Here is a 22,286-nt window from a genome sequence, read left to right as displayed (position 1 = left end):
ATATGGTTTTGGACTCAATTCACTCAAAATATTTCATGATTGCAATATTTCTGTGAAAAAACATGATAAGTGTTTTGCATGTTAAAATTTTGGCATGTTTAATAGAGGGGGGGGAACATTTTTTAATTTTTTTTTACAGAAGGGAACAAGTAAAAACAGATAAATTTTATGGAGGGGGGGTCAAGAAAATTTTATATACTTTTGATTTCAAAATGACCAGCCCCCCCTCCCAGGTAAATAATGATAAGTCCCTTAATACCAAATAATAAACAATAAACTTGCGGAAAAGATGGTATACCGCAAAAAAAAAGGTGAAAACATTAGTACATCATATAGGAATGGTCTATTCTTGAATGCAATTACGGTCAAAGAGCCATCCTCGAGAAAAGATATAATGAAGAGAAATCATAAATTAATACAAGATACGTAAAAATTAAGATAGAAGAAGATATTATTTCAGACAATTAAAGGTTGATTTATTATTAATGTATGATCTCATTTATCAAAACTAAAACACAATGTTCTGAACCATAATCTTATCAACTGTTGAACGATACAAACACAAAATCAATACTGAGAATTACAGAGGCGGAGTTAGCGGGCGGGAGAAGGGGGAAAGGCCAGTCCCCCATTTTTTGGGGAAACAATGGTTGATTATAAAGGGAATCACTATCTATAGCATGACTGGATCTGGACCAACTCTCAGGCATTCAGTGGGCTCCCTCTAAACTTTTGATTAAAGTCTCTCTACAGAAAGTTCATTATACATGTTGTCCTTTTCACGTATGACAATACATTCTTTATGAAAGAAGTTCTTTGTTACTACGGAAAAGAAAGTTTATCATCGATATAAGATCCTATATTAATGGAGTTGGTGGTAACCGAGGCTTGGATGGTAACACCCAAGTAAAAATTTCGAATGCATCTAGATTTTCACTTCCGGTAATCCGGTAATCCGAACACCGTTTCTTTTATTACTCGCTCCTGGGAGGAAATAGGTGAAGTGGCTTATTTTCCTGTTGGTAATATTGTGTAATTTATCCTAAATCCTGCTTAAACCAATTGATTTATACAGTATTTATGTGTCTGTAAGAAGATTTTTTTTACTAACAACAAATTAATCGAATGAAGTCACCTCATCTCATCTAAAATCCACCTTCTAAACAATGCCTTTGTCAACAAATTAATCACAGCATTCTTCTGATATAGGGATATGCCCATTGAAGAAGATGACCACTTGATTAGTTACTACCTCATTTATAAGAGACATAATTTAAGAAATAATATAATATCTGCTGTTATTATTACATTTACTAAAGCCCACATATTTGTGTAATATGTCATATTTACAAGCATTTATTAATTACTTCTATATTTTGCTTCCTCTTTGCCAGTCTGAAAAACGAAAAATTATGACATGTTGGAGGGTTAATTTTATTTTCTTGCAAAAAGTGGAATCTCACCAGTTGTTTTTCCTGTAAAATTGTCCAAAAATAGACAGTTTCAATTATTTGAGCACCAGAAATTCGACTGAAAATGCATATTTGTAGGTTTATTTCTGTGTACATGAACCAAATTACAAAAACTCAGGGTAGTAATCATATAATCTTAAATGGGTGTTGGGTGCATCTTGTGAATATTATTTGGAAAATTATATGCTAACTAATCTAGAATGTACTACATTGTATATTCAATTTCAGGACACATTGATATAACATCATATTAAACTGTAAACATTCAATGTACAAACAGATATTTACACTAGTAATTTTGGGGCCCTTTATAGCTTGTTGTTCGGTGTGAGCCAAGGCTCCGTGTTGAAGGCCGTACTTTAACCTATAATGGTTTACTTTTTAAATTGTTATTTGTATGGAGAGTTGTCTCATTGGCACTCACACCACATCTTCCTATATCTATGGACATATGAAACAACACATTAAATTTTGTATGTACTGTTTCCTGATTTATTTTGAAATAATTCAAGGTATTTGGTTTTCCCATTTGAATGGTTTTACACTAGTCTGTTTTTTGGGCCCTTCATAGCTTGCTGTTGGGTGTGAGCCAAGGCACTGTGTTGAAGACCTTACTTTGACATATATAATGTTTTACCTTTTCAAATTATGACTTGGAAAGAGAGATGTCTCATTGTCAGTTTGTCACTCATGATACCATATATATCTTCTTATATCTATATACATGAAACAGGAAACATATTAATTAGAAATCTCCCACGAATATCAAAACTTTCTAACAATAGTTCCTTGTATTATGACGATGAGCCAACTATGTTTAGGACTTGCACTTGGTCACATAAAGTCATAAGGAAAAGCCCATGTGCATGATGAAGTTTTCTGGGAACATTCAGAAGTGTATTTCTCAAAACAACTTAAGTTTTTACTCTTACATGTCTCTGTTTTAATTTGTTGTAAGCATAGTTGAACTGATTTTTAAATGTGTAAGGAAAGACGGAAATTCCTTGAACAAGAACATATAGACAAATAAATGTATAAAATTTACACTGCTTTATTGCTGTATTCTACTCTATAGGCCAGTATAAGATACAATGTAGATACCATGCTGTATGTAAATAAATTACGTTTCAAACAGTGACTGATTTATTATTGTGTTCTATATTGTAGGCTAGTGTAAGGATAGATACCATGTTGTATGTAGATAAAGGTTAGACAGGACCTATGCTGTTCCTGCCATGGTTGACCGGTCTCCCCATGGTCTGTCCCGTATCCCTGTCCCTGTTAAATCCACAAATGTTGTGCAAAATGGATCCTTGGAATTAAACATCTCCGATCAAAATGTCAATGGAAACCTAGAATCTAATTTTGAAGTAGAAAATGGGAACACCTCTAAGGAGGAAAACGGGAAGAAAGATAAAGGATTTGAGACATTCCTTATGACAGGGGATATGATCATTAGAACTACTGCATCACCAAAAACAAGACGAGATGCATCAAGTAGAAATGCTTCTGACAGTTCGGATTCATGTGTTGCTGCTGATATGGATGCCCCATCTCACTACACTAATGATTTAATAGAGGATTCTCCAAAGTTAGATAAAAAATTTCAGAGGTCAGCAGAATCAGGTTTCGAAGATCAGGGACAGTTGTCTGCTTCCAGTACCCTTGAACTGCAAAGTTCTAGTAAAAACGGTGAAACAAAAAGTGCTCCTTCATTGTCAAATACTGGTTGTGATGTAATGAGTCAATCACAGTCATCTGCAGCTAGCAGTACTATATCATCGGTTTCATCAGACATGAAGTCGGATATTTCTGAACAAACTGTTATACTCAATGAAGGTGATTCAGGATTAATTTCACCTCATGAAGAAGATGTAAAAGGTCAGGAAAATTTGAATGATAATATGAAATTCATTGATAATGAAAATTCAGATGGTGATAGTTCACCAAAACATGTAAAAGTTGAGAAATCAGAAAAATCAAAAATAGTGACTAGCAAAAGTGCTGAAAAAATTGTGTTGGACAAGTCTGCTCATCAGCAGTATGTTAGACCAAGCAAAAGTCAAGAACTAAAATCTGATGGGGAATTTGCTATAGTAGATATTGACATTGATGATAATATGGCTTATTCCTTAGATCAGATACCTCAACGTGGCTCACAACCAATAGAAACAATAATAGATGATCAAGTATCCAGGAGTCTGCATAACTCACCAGAACATCGCAGTAGTGACAAAGCATTTATTCCTGGATTTATTAGTATTGATATGAAAAAAGGTAGAGGAGTACAGAATGATGATTTTGCCTTAAAAACAGACGATTTGAATGAATATAATAATTCACAGTGGCCATGTGAACATTATAATGGTTCTCCACATGATATATCTAATCAATCCCCTGATAGTAGTATATCATCTAATCGGTCTGATAGAGACTCATTTGATCCTTCACGGGATCCTAACTTATTGGAATATCAACCACCTTCTACAAGTGTTGATAGACCATCAGCACAAAGACTGGCCAAAAGGTTGTATCAGTTGGATGGCTTCAGAAAATCTGATGTCTCCAGACATCTGAGTAAAAAGTAAGAACACCTTTAATGTTTGATAATATTGTATTCCAAGAGGGGGGATCTCAACATTCAAATTTCTTGTACAGGCATTCAGATTGCTTTGAAACAGACACACCTCATTCATATATAAAAATTTTGCATACATGTATATAGACACTTGACAAAGAAATTGCTACATGTAAAAAATGTATACCAAGTGATATATGTATACCACTTTGAAATTGCACCCCATTGGAAATTATGTAAGTATGGGCAAATACTTTATACATGTATGTGTTTAATTTCATCCAGTGTAATTTTTATAGACGAGTCAAAATATCACAAGTATCATAATGTATATACATTGTACACACGTAGCACAAACAAATTAATTATTTCTCAGTCATGTCAGTATTTTCAGTAAATGATAAATTTTCGAATGGTTCAACTTAAATATGTGTATGTTTATACTTACTTCTTTTTCAGAAATGACTTTAGCACTTTGGTTGCAGAAGAGTATTTAAAACTTTTTTCTTTTGAGGATCGTACATTAGACTATGCTTTAAGAGAATTTTTACAGCAGTTTTGTTTATCTGGAGAAACTCAGGAACGAGAAAGAGTGCTGGCACATTTCTCCAGACGATATTGTGAATGTAATACAGGAATTTATAATTCAGAAGGTGAGTGAATTAATAGTACACCTGGTACTTTATATATTTGACCTTACATTGAAACATACTAGAAGTCCTTTCATGACTTAATGCTCAACTTATTTAAAAAAAAAAACCCAAAAAACCCTCATTGTGAAAACTAATTTATTATCAAATCAAAAGTTAATAAATTTAATAGTAATATTTTTTATGGTTATATTTTTAGACCTCTGTGATACAAGTTTTTTTTATATCCAGTGATCAATTCGCAAATTGTAAGTTTTGCCCCTGCCCATGGCAAGGTGTTGAACTCTGATCTTATTTGACAAGGCATGCTCATTTTCCTGTCATAGTTCTGTGGCCAGGCATTCCAGCTTCCTTTTCCAATAGAAGCTGGCAGCCATTATAAAGTCAATGGTACTGAAAGTTGTGTTAGACAACAACAAGCTAACAAACATTACTTCAGTTTTTCCCCAAAAAAGTTTTAAAATCATAGTAATTCAGTGCTATATATCATTGTGTTATGTCTATGATGCTCATTTCTAGAAACAAGATGTAATCTCAAAGTTTCCTGTTTACCAGGATGTTCTTTTAATTTTGGTTGGGAGAACAATGATTGTTTAATTTTAATGCATGTTACATGATGTAACAGGGATCTCCATGGATGAAAATTGAACAATTGAGGAACTTTCATTATGACGAAATCCCGCATTAAGTTTAAGTTATCTTATTGTATCTTACTACAGTAATAAGATACAATAAGACACAAATATAAACTTTATTTAAAAAAAAAATCAAACTAAACATGACACATTAGACACAAAGTATTCTATTTAAACAGGATACAATGTTAAAATATTTACAGAGTTAATTATTGTAAAAAAAATGATATAACACATCATGACCATACTTTATACTTTCAACAATGTTGAAGAATACAATAAATCTCTGTTAACCAAATTAATCAAGTGATTTGAATAACAAAACATTGACTTCTGCATAACTTCCTTGAAGGACATAACTTCATGTACGACAATCCGATAATCATATTACTTGCACTACATCTATATTGATATCCCATTATTATTCTGAAAGTATTATTATAAATAACTCACATTCTGTTTAAAGATGCAGACATACATTTAGACCATAAAGATGCACAGTAGACATTCATACAATAAGACAGGGGACTTGGTGGCCAAGTGGTCTAAGTAGTTCTACTACTGTTATCACTAGCCAGTCAACACCTAGGTTGTGAGCTCAACGCCAATCTTAAATGACAAGAATTTTCAGTTTTCCTATTAAAGGATCTCCAGGCACTCTGGCTACTTCTACCAATCAAAACTGGCCGCCACCAAATAGCCCAAAAGTGGTTTTAAAACACCATGAATTAATCAATCATACATAAGACTTAAAAGTTGAATATTAACAATCTTTATAGACATTACAAGGAAGAATGTTCTTAATAATTATGTACATTTAGCGGTTTAGGCCTAAAAATAATAAATAAAAACAATATTCATATTAGTAAGTATTAAATCATAAGGTTTGTTGTTGTATCATGTGCTACCTGGTAAAGATACTATTGGAGTTGCCCAACATGCATTGCTGATGTGAAACAAAGGGATCACTTCTGTTGTCTGGCATCATCTTTGTCTGTGTCATATACTTTGTGTATCTGCAACTCCTTAAAAATAGAGTTCCACCAAATATACTTATAGGCATGAAGTTGTGCACTTGCCATTTTATTTTTAATTTGAGCGATTTTTGGGGGTTTCTCATATCAGGACATGGACTTTGTCATTTTTGCTTTTCTAATTAGAAAAAATCATCTTTCTTGGATTCTCACACATTTTATTAGAAAACAATAAATTAATGATTCTTTTTATTTCTATTTCTACAGATTCCTGTCATACTTTAACATGTGCAATAATGTTACTGAACACAGATCTACATGGCTCAGTAAGTATATTTATTACACTTTATGCAAATTTTTTATATCATTCATTCATTTCATTGGACATCATGGACATACTGCAATTTGTTAATTTTGACTGACCTACATGTATTATTAACCCCGCCCACCCATAGCAACATGTGATAATATTAGCAACGAGTGTTAATGTTTAAAATTAACACCGGCCTGAGCTCAAGGTCTGCAAATTTGGAACAATGAACAACTGCTACGGCCAAGGTTTACTGATTCTCTGTCTTCTGTTGATGTGATTGAAAAATCCTAGACAACAAAAATGACAGTGGTAAGTATATATATGAATATAATATATAAGAAAGCATAAAAAAGTAACCAAGGATGTGATGTTATATGTATATGGAACACTGAAGTAAAATGTTACTCGCAAAATAAAGTAATTACAGTTATTATAGTAAACTATCTTAATTTGGATTTATTTTTTACAATTGTCCTTCTAATAATATAGTGCACACTTGAGTCAAAAGGCATCATGTATAGTAAAAATACTTATCACATATTTGTTATGAATACCTTAGGTTTTGCATATGCAATAACCTCAAAATTGCCCGGGGCAAAAAAGAGATATCCATATTGTGCCCTGTACCTAATGACGTGACGTCATTGCATCCTGAACGACACGTTTTTAATAAATTGTTTAAGATTTTACCTTTTATGTATCATTAAATTGTTATAATTGAACTTTTTTCTCTTTTCTGCAGAACTTAAATATGTGATAAAAAGATTATAACATGTCTTTTCCATATTGGCCCGGGTATCATCCCTCGACCCATATCGGCCCTCGGCTAAAGCCTCGATGCCGATATGGGAGTCTCGGGATGATACCAGGGCCAATATGGAAAAAGGCATGTTATAATCTATACATACTGGATGAAGGTGTTAGGGTGATTAACATCCTCAGTGAAAAATTATCATCTGCGACTAAAGACCAATGATAATGTTTTCCCTCGTGCATTAATCTACCATAACACCTTAAACTTCATCCAAGGGCATTATGTTCATATTGTTTAAGAAATAAGTAACATTGTCTTGTTGAATAGCCTGATTATCATATAATCCTTGAAACTGTAGTTCCCTTTTCATGACTTATCCAAACCAAAATTTCAGTAATAATGTATTGAAGGTGTTTTTATTTACCGTATATTTATAAATGGTATGGCCATTGTATGAAAATACTTATTACATTTAATTAACAAACTTTGGAACAGGTTTATGTTTAATATTATTTTTTGATTTATTTTTTACAGAATATAGGAAAAAGGATGACATGTTCAGAATTTATTGACAATCTAGCAGAATTAAACGATGGGGAAAATTTCCCTAAAGAATTACTTAAGACTCTATACCAAAATATAAAGCATGAACCATTTGAGTGGGCTTTGTAAGTTTGAATAAATTTTACTTATTTTAAACCAAAGTGTCTGCAGTTATCTTTAGGTTCCAGTTATTGTTAAGATGAAAAATAGAAGAGCATGTTTATTTCCATTGAATGGGCTCACATGGAGTATTTTGTAACATAAGACATTATTTTATACAAAGCCATTAATAACAAGTTAACATTTATTATCATTGAAGTATGATAACTCTGTTTCTGGCACACACACCCCATCATAAAAAAGTGCTTTTATAAATTGGCATTTCAAGATGAATATCATAGTTAACCAAATATATTCAGTGATAATGGTACACAGATTTAAAAATGGCAAGTAGACTTACATATTCAATTCATAAAACTGTCTTTCACAAATTATTATTATTCTATGTTTTTTGGAACAATATCTTCTCATTCCAATACATCATACAGTAAATTGAGAAATGAAACATTCAAACATTCTTGAAACATGATTTTTTTTTTTTATAAAAATAGGTCTATTTTATAATATTTTTTTCCATTTCAATATGTTTTTGTTGACAGAGACAACCCTGAGGAAGAGACAAATCATGTGGAAGAAAAGATGGCCCCAGTGTCAGCTACAATGCCACAAAGTGCCATAGGACATAATCCATATTTAGATGTAAGTATATCAGATACCCCACGGTGGTAGAAATTTTCAAATATAAATGTTGTTCGGCTGTTATCTTAAATTTGATGCAGTGAATATACCAGTACCTATCTTAATCAAATTTATTAAAGTCATAATTTCATGATCAAATTTTCACTGTAAAGTTCATTTATGTTTAGAACAGTTTCTCAGGTACTATCAGGTAATTTAATCTGGAGAATTGTTGTACACTATTTCTGTTTGTCTGTTGTGAATACTATGACATTGATCTCTGTTTTGTATTTCAATGATCAACATAAGTTTCTTGCCTTTGGTCCATTACTCAGTGACAGTTTGGTTAACTATAGTTATATAAAACATTCGATAAAAACCTTGTAATGTGATTTTCACTTAGCAATGTTAACTTTGACAGTTTTTAAGATACCAATGAATAATTCAACTGTATTATATCTGTAAAATCATAGTAAGGCGACATCTCTATCTGATAGTGATCATTTGACCTAATCCTCTTTTCACATGTTTCAAGTTTTGCTCTTCCATGTTACTTTAAAAATTATATTAATATAGCTATGACTTTAACTAATGAAAAGTTAATGTTAGAAGAGTACTTAATCTTGATTGTTTTAAGTGATACATATTTTTTCAAACCTACCTGTTTTATCCTCCATTTCATTTTAAATACTTTAAACAGGTACCAGATCCAAACCGTGCTACAGAATTTAAACATGGATATGTCATGAGAAAATGTTGTAAAGAACCGGATAAAAAGAAAAGTAAGTACCAAACTCTTGAGTGGGCTATCATGGCTATAGTACAAATTGAAAAAGAAATATATTATAATTTGATGGGATAGTTTTTGTTGAACATAATGAAGATTTGTTGTGATGCAAAACAGGTGTTAATTTTCAATCAATGACATAAGCATCACCTAATGACAAGTTTATGATAATCAATTATAGGAAAAATACTTCCAACTTGTCATTGATAGTTTTTTTTATCATGATTCATTATCATTCATACATTTCAATTCAGTTCAGTTTGTGAGGCCCACTACTCAGTCAAACTTCAGTAACATTGAAACTTTTATATTGTTCAAATGCTAAAATTTCTAGAAATATTTATGTTTTGCTATTAATATGTTTTGTATTATGTTGGATTTTCATGAACGCATTTCTGTTGACAGCTGGCAGCTTTTACCTGCCTCCAGTAACTTTGAATTTTGGTACTCTTTTAGTGTTACATGTTTTAATAGAAAAGTATTTAAATGGAATCAGTTATATTTATATGATGTTCCAATAGCTTCCATGAACAACAACAGAATATGAGTATCTACTCTTCAGTCTTGCGTCAGGAACTTTAAAACTTTGCAATTGGGTAATAAGGAATAAAAAAAGAAAAAATAATAATAAAAGGATAGTAAATGTAGAAGAATAGTGCACAGCTACCTCAGAGTTATGAAGAATTTTATTAATGAACATTCGGTTTAGGATTCACAATACTTTTATTTTTATATTGCAGCTCCTTTGGGGAAGAGAGGGTGGAAGATGTTTTATGCCAGTTTACAAGACATGGTTTTATACCTTTATAAAGACCAACATATGATGAAAAAGGGACAGCTACCTGAAGGTACCCAGAATGCCATACGTGTCCACCATAGCCTTGCAGTGAGAGCTGCTGATTATACCAAAAAACAACATGTATTTCGATTACAGACAGCTGACTGGGCAATATTCTTATTCCAAACCAGGTTAGTTCATCATTTAAAGATTATAGTACAGCACAGTTAAAGCATATTGTAAAGCTTATTTTTTTACATCATTAAAAGATATTAAAAGTGAGTCTGTATTTAGAAAATATAAGGAATTTCATTGCTGTAGAAGAGAAGCAAAAGATACCAAAGGGATATACAAACTATACCACTCATGAATCGAAACTCTACAAACATTGTCAATTGAAAATGGTGACATCCCTTAGTTACAGACTGAAATACAGTGGAATCTACCCCTTTGTAATATATGATTTTCTCCATTAAAAATCGTGATTAGTGGTAAATTGTAATAGAATTTGTATTTATACATTATAGTGACAGTAAAGAACTCCAGGACTGGATTGACACTATTAACTTTGTATCAGCTACATTATCTGCCCCTGCCTTATCTGGTGGTGTTGGCTCACAGAGAAAATTTCAACGGCCATTACTGCCTGCTACTTACACAAGATTTAACTTGGTAAGATAACATATTCACAAGAAGATGAAGAAAATGAAATTTGTACAGTGTTGTTGTAATCTGAAAAATCAATGCTAATATTAAAAAAAACATTTATTTCTAGTTTCGTGTTTATTTGTTTTGTTTTAAACAAAAAGAAAATATAAGACTGTCTATGCTTAAAATTGAGAATGGAAATGGGGAATGTGTCAAAGAGACAACAACCCGACCATAGAGCAGACAACAGCAGAAGGTCACCAACAGGTCTTCAATGCAACGAGAAATTCTCGCACCCAGAGGCGTCCTTCTTTGTTTTCTCATTAACTTAGAAGCACAAGTTTACCCCAAAAAACATTGGTCTTACTAGGTAAAAAAAAGAAGTATTTTTCACATTAAAAAAAATTACAAATTGACTAGTTCTCATTGGTGTAGGAAATTTGAAGTATACTGAGAGTGTAAGTGTAATGAAGTTAAAATATGAATAATAATTTATATATGTAGCGAGAGCAGCTTGCCAAACATACAGTGAAAACAGAAGAACTAGAGCAAGAACTAAAGGATCATAGGCAGTATCCTCCAGATAAAAGTGCTAAGGCCAGAATTATTGCAGATTATATGGAAAAAGAAAGTTTTTTAGAATATGAGGTAAAATATAGTTTATGCATATTGAGCATTTATTATAGATACATTATATTTTCAAATTTCAGGAATATGTCATTTTTCATTTGATATAGAGCTTGAGGTGGACTTTTCAAAAAGAAATATAAGTTGCGTAATAAGGCATTTGTAATAGTTACTAGAAATCTCTTATATTCAGAAAAAAGATTATTATTTGAAAAAGAGGGACGAAAGATACCAGAGGGACAGTCGAACTCATAAATCGAAAATAAACTGACAACGCCTGGCTTAAAATGAAAGAAGACAATCAGACAAACAATAGAACACATGACACAACATAGAAAAGTAAAGAATAAGCAACACGAACCCCACCAAAAACTAGGGGTGATCTCAGGTGCTCCGGAAGGGTAAGCAGATCCTGCTGTTCATGTGGCACCCGTTGTGTTTCTTATATTATAACAAATCCGGTAAATACTGTATAAACATTAATTTTCGGTGGGTTAAAATTTCATGGTTTTGTATCCAAAAGTAAGTTCCTGGGGATAAATTTTCGTGGCTTTTAAGTTTAGAAAACAATTATGTTAATGTCACTTTATAATTGACAATACTCAATGATATTGATCTGAACTTTCGCTGTTGGGAAAATCAATAATTGCATTTCGTAGTAACAGTAAGCACTAATGAAGTGTTGTTACCTGCACACGCTAATTGGCTTTTACACACCTTTGATGTTTTATCAAAGGACAATGATTGTGTGATAAATGTATTGCGACTTGAGGGCATTACAGACGCATCAGTCTGTTAAATGACATTGATTGACAGTTCTTGATCATTATTAATTACTGTAAAAACAAAGAATTAGGATTATCATCTGACTCAAAGAAAATCTTTGAATATCGATGTCTAATCAATGAACCTATTTATTTCATTGTATGCATGTATGTTCACCTATTATATAATATCAATAAGATTTTGTCAGATCATAAAATAATGTAAATCTACAGTTAAATTTTCGTTGGGGTTTAAATTTTGTGGATAATCTTATCCACGAAATAAACGAAATTAAATCCCCCACGAAAATTTCTGCTTTTACAGTAGTCTAATTTGGTAGGTCACATTCATGAAAGGGAAGGGGATTGTAGTTACTACATAAGGAACATATCTGATATCATTTGTGAAACCATAAAGGTCAACCAACTCGTGATGGCGTCCGTAAAATTTACGAAGGGATGATTTCAACTTAACCATTTTGAACTCTTGGTTTAATAGCTTCCTTGTGAGCAGCAACTCTCTATCAAGAAAATCATGATAGGAAATGCAGGCACGGGAATATCGTATCAATTGGGAGATATATACCCCGTATGCAGGTGCTGCTGGAATGTTGCTACTGTTGAAAGGATGCTTATATTGAATAATTGAAAAAGGTCGATATTTTGACAAATCTTGTTTATATAACTGACATATCAATTTTTGTTTCAGTTAAAAAGATATAAAACCTATGTATACCTAATACAGTCACGCTTGTCTGCATATCCAGAACTAGAGCCTTCATTAGTGGAGACTGTGATAGGAGAGGATGATGAATCTGTCACGGTTGGGCGACCAGCACGTCAACATCCTGTTCAACGCAGTCTCTCAGATAGGTACAGTTACCGTGAGGCTATTTATAATAATGAACACTCAGACTTCCAAATTATATAAATAAGGTTACTGTGGTAACAGTATTTGTAACATTGGTGCTGAAATAGTTATCACGACAGTGACATGCATGGAGAAGGGAGCATGGGAGAGAAGGCTACTAACATTCATCTATAATGTCTCTTTGCTTTAGCCAGGAAGTCTTGTTGACTAAAACATAGTAGTACTATAGTTGTACTACTACAGAGGTGGATATCTTTGCTGCAATTTCTTAGTTCTTTAATTTTTACATTCAAGTTGATAGTAAAATTATAAATACATGTTATACATGTACCATGAATAATGATTCATACATACACATACAGAAAACTACAGTATTAGATCAAATTTCTTGAAAAAAATAATTATTACGGTATAAACAATTAATTTTAACCTTGCTTAAAACCAAGTAAGCTATTGCTTATGCTTTGCTCCCTAATGTAAGTGTCCACTGTTTGTTGGTAACTATTTTCAAAGAACTTTTCTTCTTAAAACACAAAACAAAAGTTTACCTGAATTAGCCCATTGGTCTTCTTTCAATTTCAAGGTTGATGACCTTGTTAACCTGGAATTAGCACCACAGTTACAAATAATAGTAAATAGATCTAGAGGATAACATACTAATTATAATTATTGTTAAATTATCATCAGTTATAGGCAACTGCTGAACCCAATATTGGACAATTTTCAGAATAATGTTTTTAATAAGCCCTCCTGTTCATCCAATGTACTTGCTGTAATGGAGAAATTTTTGAAAAAAAATCAAAAATTGTTGGATTGTGTTCTGTTTTAACTAGATGTTGGTTTGACAATCTGCCTGTTTTTAAGAATTCTGCTCTCTTAGAGTATAGATTTGCATAGGATGTTGTTGAATAGTACATTCAAAGATCTCCTTTAAACAATTTAAGGCCAATTTAGATTAAGTTAAGCTTACAACTTCTAAGCACTGTAAAGGTTTCTGATTTAAAAATCTTTCTGAATGTGTGACATCCCAATTGAGTGTATGAATTTACATTATAAAGATTTAATAAAACATATTTATTATAGGGCATAGAGCCAGCTTAGCTCCTTGGGGCCTCCAGTTCAAATTATCATTTTAGCATCAAACTATGTATCCAACATAAAATATGATTCTGCAGTTACCGTCATGGGAGGAATCCTGAAGTAACTTTTAAACTGTCTAAGACAATCCTGCTCACAATTTCAAACATTAAATATATATTTTTATGAAACTTTATACACCACAAAATTTTCCCTCCTTTTTATTAGGTTCACAGAGCAAATTTTTTAAATTTTATATAAAATTTTCTGATGTTGTTCTAGGTGTAGATATATTACATTTTAGCATGTGTAATGATGTGTTTATAATTTAAGCAACTTCTATTTAAGTCAGACCTTTAAGGGAAAAATCCTAAGGGGGTGACTCTACAGAAAGTAAAATAATTGTTTATTATTATTTATTTATTAGAACAGAAAACCTAACAGTGATTGGTACACTAGTGTAAATACTTGGTATGATATATTTTTAGAATGATACACAGTAAAACTGTGTGTTTGTGTGTCTGCTTGGGATTTATATGACAGGTGTATTCTGGCATGAAATGATGGAATGCTAGTCTGTGATGGGAACCTAATGCATTGTAATTTGAACATTTGAAGAGTGTCCAATAACTTTTATTCACCCCTTTCCTAAACTTTGCACCATAGGAGATTTAATTGAATTTTTGTTTCCAATTTTATTGCTTACAAGGTTTTATTTTTTAGTTGAATTGCCAGATCAACAATCACAATCACATGTAGAAAAAAAATGTTTGAAAAGAAAAAAATGTGAACTATAAAAATGAATTAGGGGCCAAAAGTACCAATATTGTTCTCATTGTTTGTAAAGATGTTTCTTGTATCAATTATCAAACAGCATATTTAAGTGTTTAAAATGTTTTTGTTCATTTTTTAACATTACATGTGTGCCAATATACAGTATATTGGGGCTTAGTAATTACAAATGATCTGGTTTTGTCAGGGGTTATTTATATGATTTTTTTCTTTCTATTAAGGTTGAATTGCAGCAGGGTGCCATATTAATTTAGACATTTTATTTTTTACTAGTCAACTTTTTTTTAATTTAGTATATATTTTTCAATTGGAAGGAATCTCAAAGATTTCAGACTTTTATGTTTCTGCTTTGATGATGACTTATGTATGTATAAGCTGCTTTAACATTAGTGCTTTTTATTACGTATTGGCCAAACATTTTCTAGTTAACTGTGCTATATGGATTTTTTTGGCGATATACCATTGTTATATAAATATGATTTTTTTAACTATTTGTCTCATGCTTTGAATCCTATTTTTAACATTATATGGTATTATGTTTAAAATGGTGGAAGGATCCTGATATTCCTAAGTAAATATGTCTCGAGAATGTTTTATTCATGTGCTCAGTGCAACTAGTCAGATCTTTCTAACTATGAAATAAACTATTTTAAAACAACTAATAACTATTGAAATTCATATACACATGGAAGCAGGGTTAATATTGATTATTATATTAATAAATCAATAAATGAGATATGTTGGACAGACATTAATTTTGGGAACTTTCCAGTACTAACAAATAAAATGTTGATAGATGTAAAACAAAAGCAAAGAGCTGTTTTTACCATATCTAAATTGAACTGAGGGTCACAAATTCATTCAGATTTTATATGTTAAATCAATAAAAAAATAATATATGTAAACTTTAGTTTTAGGTTAATTTAGTGTTAGTTTCATTAGGTTGTACTGCTTGAGAATAGGAGGTCATGAATCATACTCAGAAGCTATGTTATTATAGCTTCTTTAATTTGCCAATCAGATACTTGTGGATTCTTGATGAATTTTTTTATTAACATTCATCAAAATGCTGATGGGTTTATAATGTGGAAATAAATAACTATTTTCAGTTTGTTATAAGATCGATAAATTCCACAGGTTCTGATATGGTCAATTTTGATGTAAATATACATGTATGTGCTCATTTTTATGTGAAAAGGGTCGGCTGATTATTTGTCTCATATTTTGTTTTGCATCTCAGTTTTTGTCTCACCATGATTAAGTCACAGAGGTATTATCCATGAAATGAAAATTGTTATAAAAAAGGCGATGTTTTATTTTAGTACATTTACAAATTTTGTTCTTCTTGTTAGTGTTTTAATTTTGAAATAATTTGATTTTATGGCAAAGTTGGCACTAAACCATACCCTCTCCTTATAATAACTCCTCATCTATTCAGTATTAAGATCTGGGAAAACAATTTGTCAATAAATTATGATATTATGAAAGAAGATATCTGTTTAAGAGATGACGATTTGTCAATCTCTCAGGCCGAATAACTTTTTGATTTACGTTACTAAATAACTTTTATGATAACATATAAATAAACAATATTATTATTTCTTTATAAAATGATCAAACTGCATACTCTTAGAAGTTTACCAAAAATAAGGCAAATTGTTCTAAATTTAAATCAAAAGTATAGTATGCCTATTTAACATTTTGTTCTTGTTATTCAAATTGCACCCAATTGGTTGTTTTATGGTAAGTAATAAGTATAACTTCTTACATAAAGTCTGTTCATTTCCAATAGCCTTCCAACTTGGATTTCTAAAAACAGACAAGTTCAGAGAGGATTCAGAAATTATACGTTGATTTTTTTTTTTATTTTTGAAACCATTTTTGTTGCTGAAATCCAAGCCTAGTTTTGTGTATCAACAATATTAGAATGATGGGGCACCACTTTAGTATTATTTTCGTAGTTATCTTTTGTTTCATTTGAGTGAATGGATTTTCCCCCTTTTTGCATGATTATCTTCATCTTAACAATCTTTTGTAGTTAAAAAAAATTTCCACCATTTTGTTACTAAACTATTGCATGGTTGCTATGGACTGGGATATTACCGTCTCTCCTAAATCTATCTTTGGTGAGATGGCATACATTGCCCTTTTCTCAGAATTTTTTTTTATGGATTATATTAAAAAAAATTGAGAGAAAAAGAATTGAAATGACTGTCTAATGATATGTGTCTCAGAAACTTTAAATAGAAAGGAATATTAATAACATTTATACCTAAACATTTCGCTTGACCAATGGTCATGAAACATAAATTTTGTTTACTTCTTTTAAACATGTCTTTTCAACATGACTGTCCCTCTGGTATCTGGCGACTGTCCCTCTGGTATCTGGCGACTGTTCCTCTGGTATCTTCCGTCCCTCTTTTAAGCATTACATTATATTTTAATCTTTTTATCTAATATTTCTGCATGTTTTAGAAGTTTTTCATTGAAATAGACATATGCATGTTTTAGATACCAAATAAAATTTGATTATGCTTGATGCATGATAAATAACCTATAGAATCACTCAATCAATGTAAGGACTTAAAAACAATTTTCAATTTTTAAACCATTCTTCATTAAACCTAAAACAAAGATTATAACATCAAAATAACACTTGTTCAAGCTAAAGAAGCAAATAAGCATTAGATGTTGAAAACAGATCAAATTAAACAAATCTTTAGTAAAGGAGCATTTATGCTAAATGTTGTCCTTTATGCATAAGTTCAAAATAGGTCAAGCAATGCATTGTAATACATTGTTATTGTAAACATTGTGTTCAGAATTTAAGATTTTATTGCTACTATTAATATATTAACATAAATATTATAATAATGATTTCCACATAGTTGAGGCCAAAAAATGGAGAAAGAAATATTAGTATTGTATATTTTAAAATTCATCTTCAACAAAAAGATAATAAACCAATACAAATTTTAACTTTTCTCTGTTTCTTCCACAGAGTCGAATCAACTACGCCACGGAACTTTGATGATTATATCAGTCAGGAAAATGCTGTTACTTATTTGTAAACGTGTCGTCTGGTGATGTTTTTTGTGTTGTCTGGTATCCAACATTTCAGAGAAAATATGGAATTCTGGGAATTTATGGCTATCTGACATAATATCTTGCATAGTTTGAGAAAATTGTAGCAAATTGTTTCTATTTAAATGGCTGAAAATTATTGTTAACATGTTTTTTTACTCAGGTGCTGTGCCATATAACAATCAAATTGTTGAAATTCGAAATTTTAATATCTTGATCCCAGAAAAAAGAAAGTGGTTTTAGTTCCCATACAGTGTTTTCTTTTTATATTTATTAAACTTTGTGCTTACATTTTGAATATTTTTCATTCCATACAAAATATTTTAAGAATAGCTTTATCACAAGTATTAGTAGTGTATCTATAAGGGCATAGACTTTGAATGCACTATAGTATAGCTGATTTGTCACTGGAATGTTGTGTTTGTTTTGAGGGGTATGGGTCCAATATAAGAGAGACTACCGGTAAATTTACGAAGCTCAATTTTCAAGTTCAATATCAATTTCTTTTCCACAGAGAGGAAATAGTTTGATAATTGAATCTCAGTTCATTTTGATAAGTTGAAAAAGTTATAAACAAGGTTGTAAATTGTGAATTCAAATGTAACTTAGAAGTTTCCATATATGAATATTTTTCTGTATTTTTTTAAACTTCTTGACTGTACTTTGAAACAATATTTGAATAATAATTCATATTTTTTTTATTATAGGTATGAATTACAGTTAGAAAACTGTTAATTGAATTTTAAAAAAAATGTTCTCTTAGCAAAATATCAATATTTATGAAATATTAAATCAAACATTTGTACCAGAATTGATTGAGTTTAATATATAAACTATCATTCAATTTTAAAATGATTCATAATGGCTCGGTCATACAACTAATTTTTTTTCAACTTTATATCTTGAACAATGATGTATTTTACCAGTTTGGAACTTTTTTTTTTAACCTCAAGGGAAATATTTGTTGGTGTTAGTTGTACGCAATATGTTATCCGTACAATGAAATGATCAAATGTCGATCTGATTTCTGAGAAATGATAAAAACTAAATTGAAATAATTTGATGGATTATTGATAATTAAAAGGGACCAGAGATTACTCAATGCAGACCTTGTTATTGGACTGAAGTTTCCTTCTATATGTTAGATCTGAAATATGATGCCAAGGAAATCCCATATCGATACAAATCCTTATAATTGTAATCAATCCATAACTAAACCTTCCTTTCCCTGTCAGTTTACTTTTAATCAAAAATATTTTATGTTAATGCAGCTTGTCTTGTCCTATTGTTTTTGTATTCATTGTGCAATATTCTACGATTGTGATTTTATTTATATTCTTGTAAATAAATTGTATTTTATGTAAAAAAAGATGGCCAAAATCCTATCGTGTTGACAAAGAACTAAAGAGGATAAGCAATACTAACTGTTTGTACATAATTTCCATATAATTTCATATCAAGTAGAACCTTTTATTTTCATTGTTTCTACTCATATATTATATAACCAGTAAGTCAAGTGCACAATTTAGCGATTATTATTTTTCATGTTTCAATACAAATATAACACTTATGTTTTTCTATTAACTTGTATAACAGAGACATCATTACCATTTGGTCACTGTAGACACTAGCAGAATCAAAGGATTTGAAATTAATATGGCCTTAAGACTATTAATTTCTTAATACTTCCTAACCATTTCCTATGGTTTTTGAAAGTCAAAAAGTTTTTGCTAGAGGACAAATTAATTGTTTTCCATAAAGGTTCTAGCTATTCAATGGTGGATAAATGATTTGGGCTAATAACATCATGCATTTGTGACCCACATGGCCAGAACATGTAAAAAGTTACTCTCTGCTGATGGGAATTTATTAAAAAAGCTTTTGTCTCAATTATTTTGTTAGCCATTCACCATTCTGGTCACCATATGACTGGTTTTAAATTTTTAGTTAAAAATTAAAAACGAACTTCTTAACTATATAATGAAATGGGCAGTAGGATATTCTTTTGTTTCCACTATAAATTGAATTGTTTATTACTTCTAGAGATTGCAAAAAGTACTAATCCATTTGTAGCAGTTCTTAAATCGTTTGGAGACATTCCATTTTAAATCTTGATATTCAAGCAATGGTTTTAATGTAAAATGATTTGTTTTATTTGAAGTATTAAAGTGGTAGCTCTTTGACATTTTCATAAATTCGGAAAACAGAATTATCAATATAATGGTAGATTTTCCTCTTTATAGGCTGTAGCATGTTTTATACATCATAGAAGGAGGTAGCAAGAAATTGGATAGAGAGAAAGGATGTTGACAAAAGTTAGCAAATATAGGGACAACGATTTTTTTAACTAATTTCTTAAAATCATGACATGTTAGGAAACAAATAGATTTTATAATGAGCTTTAAAAAAAGAGAATCTTTTATAGAAATAATTGAAAGCCAGGTAACAACAAACTTTGACAAGATTCTAATTCTACTTTCTTAGAACAAATTGTGTGATTAGCTTAATTTTAAATTCTCAAATGAGAAAATCAATACGAGTGGTAAATTATTTTTTTACTTTAGAGTTTTAATATATAAGAAGCATGGTCACCAAGACAACTAGTATTATGTCAATGTTTGTTTCTGTATTATTCAGAATAAAAAGGTTTCTACTTTATATACTGACATTAATTTTCATGAAAGGTCATATTTTTGTGATTTGTGCAGTATGTCAGTTTTCATGCAGGTTACTTTTATACACACGAAAAACAGAAACATTTTCATTTTGGGAGGTATATTCACCATTTTCTCAAAATTCATTATACTTTTTTTATAACATTTTAGGTATTATCTTCTGTAGTATATATAAGACATTACTTTTAAAACTTAAACATGTATTGCTATACTTTTATCTATCTTATGTGACTTAAAATTTCTCAAAATATACATTTCTAGGTCAGTTATTCCAAGGATTTGTATAGTTAGATTCCAATCCTTCTTACTATACAAATCCTTGGTTATTCCATTATGAGCAAATTATTAATACTTTGTTAATTATTAACTTTGAAACATCTACTGTGAATTTTTTTGTAAATTTTCATTCTGTTTTCTTGATTTTAAATTCCTTAAAATTGTGCCATTTGTTTATGTATAATTAAGTAAAATATACCACTTTCCATCATGAAATATTTTTTTAATTGTGTTTTCAAATATTTTATGTGAAGGATAATTAATGAGTGAATGGGTATATTTTACATTTATTTGCTTTTGTTGAGGTTGAGCACAGAACCATATTTATTCATACATTGTATTTCATTATACTTACCAACATATAAGCCCAATTAGGAAAGATTCAATAGATAGGATTTATCCATCACTGGATTTTTTTTCAATGATCCAATTTCTATGAACTTTTCTGATAATGCTCATCATAATGTAATGGGATCAGGGTATGCTGTATCCAAATCTGTCACTTTAACTGTACTGCAAAGTGTTTTAATGCAATATATCTGTTTTATCTTAAATGCTGTTTTGGTATGTTACAGTACTATTTTGTTTATGCTTCGTCAAACACTTAGATTATGTGCTAGTTTTATTTTGTGTGTCATTAAATTAATACCAGTTTTGTGTTTTTCTTTTGATTATATTATGAGAGAAGTTTTCCCAAAAATCAAAGAAGCCTTATGCAAAAAAAATATATATACATGGAATGCACAAACAATACAAAATGTGTTTGTAAGAAGAAAGCACAATTCAGAAAACGATTTAAGGGGTAACCTTTGACTCTTGTTGTTATACACTTACAACTTTTTGTCTCCCTTTATGCTTAACATCTCATTTCCCCGTGCTACTTTCTCATTTCTCAACCAGCTGGCAATGTCTCATTATAAACAATGCCTTTAATATATATATATATTATTTAGGTGAATTTGGGGGAAAATTATAAAGGAAATCTGCAAATAATTTAAGCGGCTATAGCAAGAAATGTAAAACAAACTGTTGACTGGATCTTCACTCAACTGTCCACCAATATTACACACATGTCCTTATAGGAACTTTGAGTCCGGTGACAAAAGTCGAATGATGTAACACATAGTGATAATAATTTGGCTGCATTACAGGGGCACTAGCTACGAGATGTATAAAACATCTAATATATTATTTTTTTGGCTCAATCATTAAAGAAATGTCAATAATGAAATAATAATTTGCTTTTAGCA

General features: G+C 30.7%; 1 protein-coding gene across 6 annotated transcripts; it reads left to right on the top strand.

Moving 5' to 3' along the window:
• The first annotated feature begins 955 nt into the window (after positions 1 to 955).
• Positions 956 to 20,092, top strand: LOC139487635 (PH and SEC7 domain-containing protein-like). Of its 6 annotated transcripts, none has more exons than XR_011655847.1 (13): positions 956 to 1,022; positions 2,640 to 4,056; positions 4,510 to 4,703; positions 6,577 to 6,635; positions 7,911 to 8,044; positions 8,579 to 8,678; positions 9,358 to 9,439; positions 10,185 to 10,413; positions 10,750 to 10,894; positions 11,375 to 11,518; positions 12,971 to 13,134; positions 14,637 to 16,744; positions 18,003 to 20,092. XR_011655847.1 is itself a non-coding variant. In XM_071272560.1 (13 exons), the coding sequence occupies exons 2-12, from the start codon at positions 2,708 to 2,710 to the stop codon at positions 14,671 to 14,673; spliced, it is 2,637 nt and encodes an 878-aa protein (XP_071128661.1). In that variant the 5' UTR covers positions 956 to 1,022; positions 2,640 to 2,707; the 3' UTR covers positions 14,674 to 14,680; positions 18,003 to 18,376. The 6 variants fall into 6 exon arrangements, 5 of the variants coding, with proteins under 5 accessions (XP_071128661.1, XP_071128657.1, XP_071128660.1 ...); XM_071272560.1 differs by having other exon boundaries at positions 14,637 to 14,680; positions 18,003 to 18,376; XM_071272556.1 differs by lacking the exon at positions 14,637 to 16,744.
• Positions 20,093 to 22,286: the final 2,194 nt, after the last annotated feature.

The sequence above is a fragment of the Mytilus edulis genome, chromosome 9 (genome assembly GCF_963676685.1).
Source record: "Mytilus edulis chromosome 9, xbMytEdul2.2, whole genome shotgun sequence".
Classification (NCBI taxonomy): Eukaryota; Metazoa; Mollusca; class Bivalvia; order Mytilida; family Mytilidae; genus Mytilus; species Mytilus edulis.
Note: the sequence above shows the minus strand (reverse complement) of the source record. Positions and strands in the feature narration are given on the sequence as shown.

What these genes read in the sequence shown, in the direction of transcription:
- LOC139487635 (XM_071272556.1), top strand. Translation starts at nt 2,708, where the DNA reads ATGGTTGACCGGTCTCCCCATGGTCTGTCCCGTATCCCTGTCCCTGTT. An exon ending in ACACAGATCTACATGGCTCA is followed by an intron (nt 6,636 to 7,910) that starts GTAAGTATATTT and finishes TATTTTTTACAG; the next exon opens with AATATAGGAAAAAGGATGAC. An exon ending in GACATAATCCATATTTAGAT is followed by an intron (nt 8,679 to 9,357) that starts GTAAGTATATCA and finishes TACTTTAAACAG; the next exon opens with GTACCAGATCCAAACCGTGC.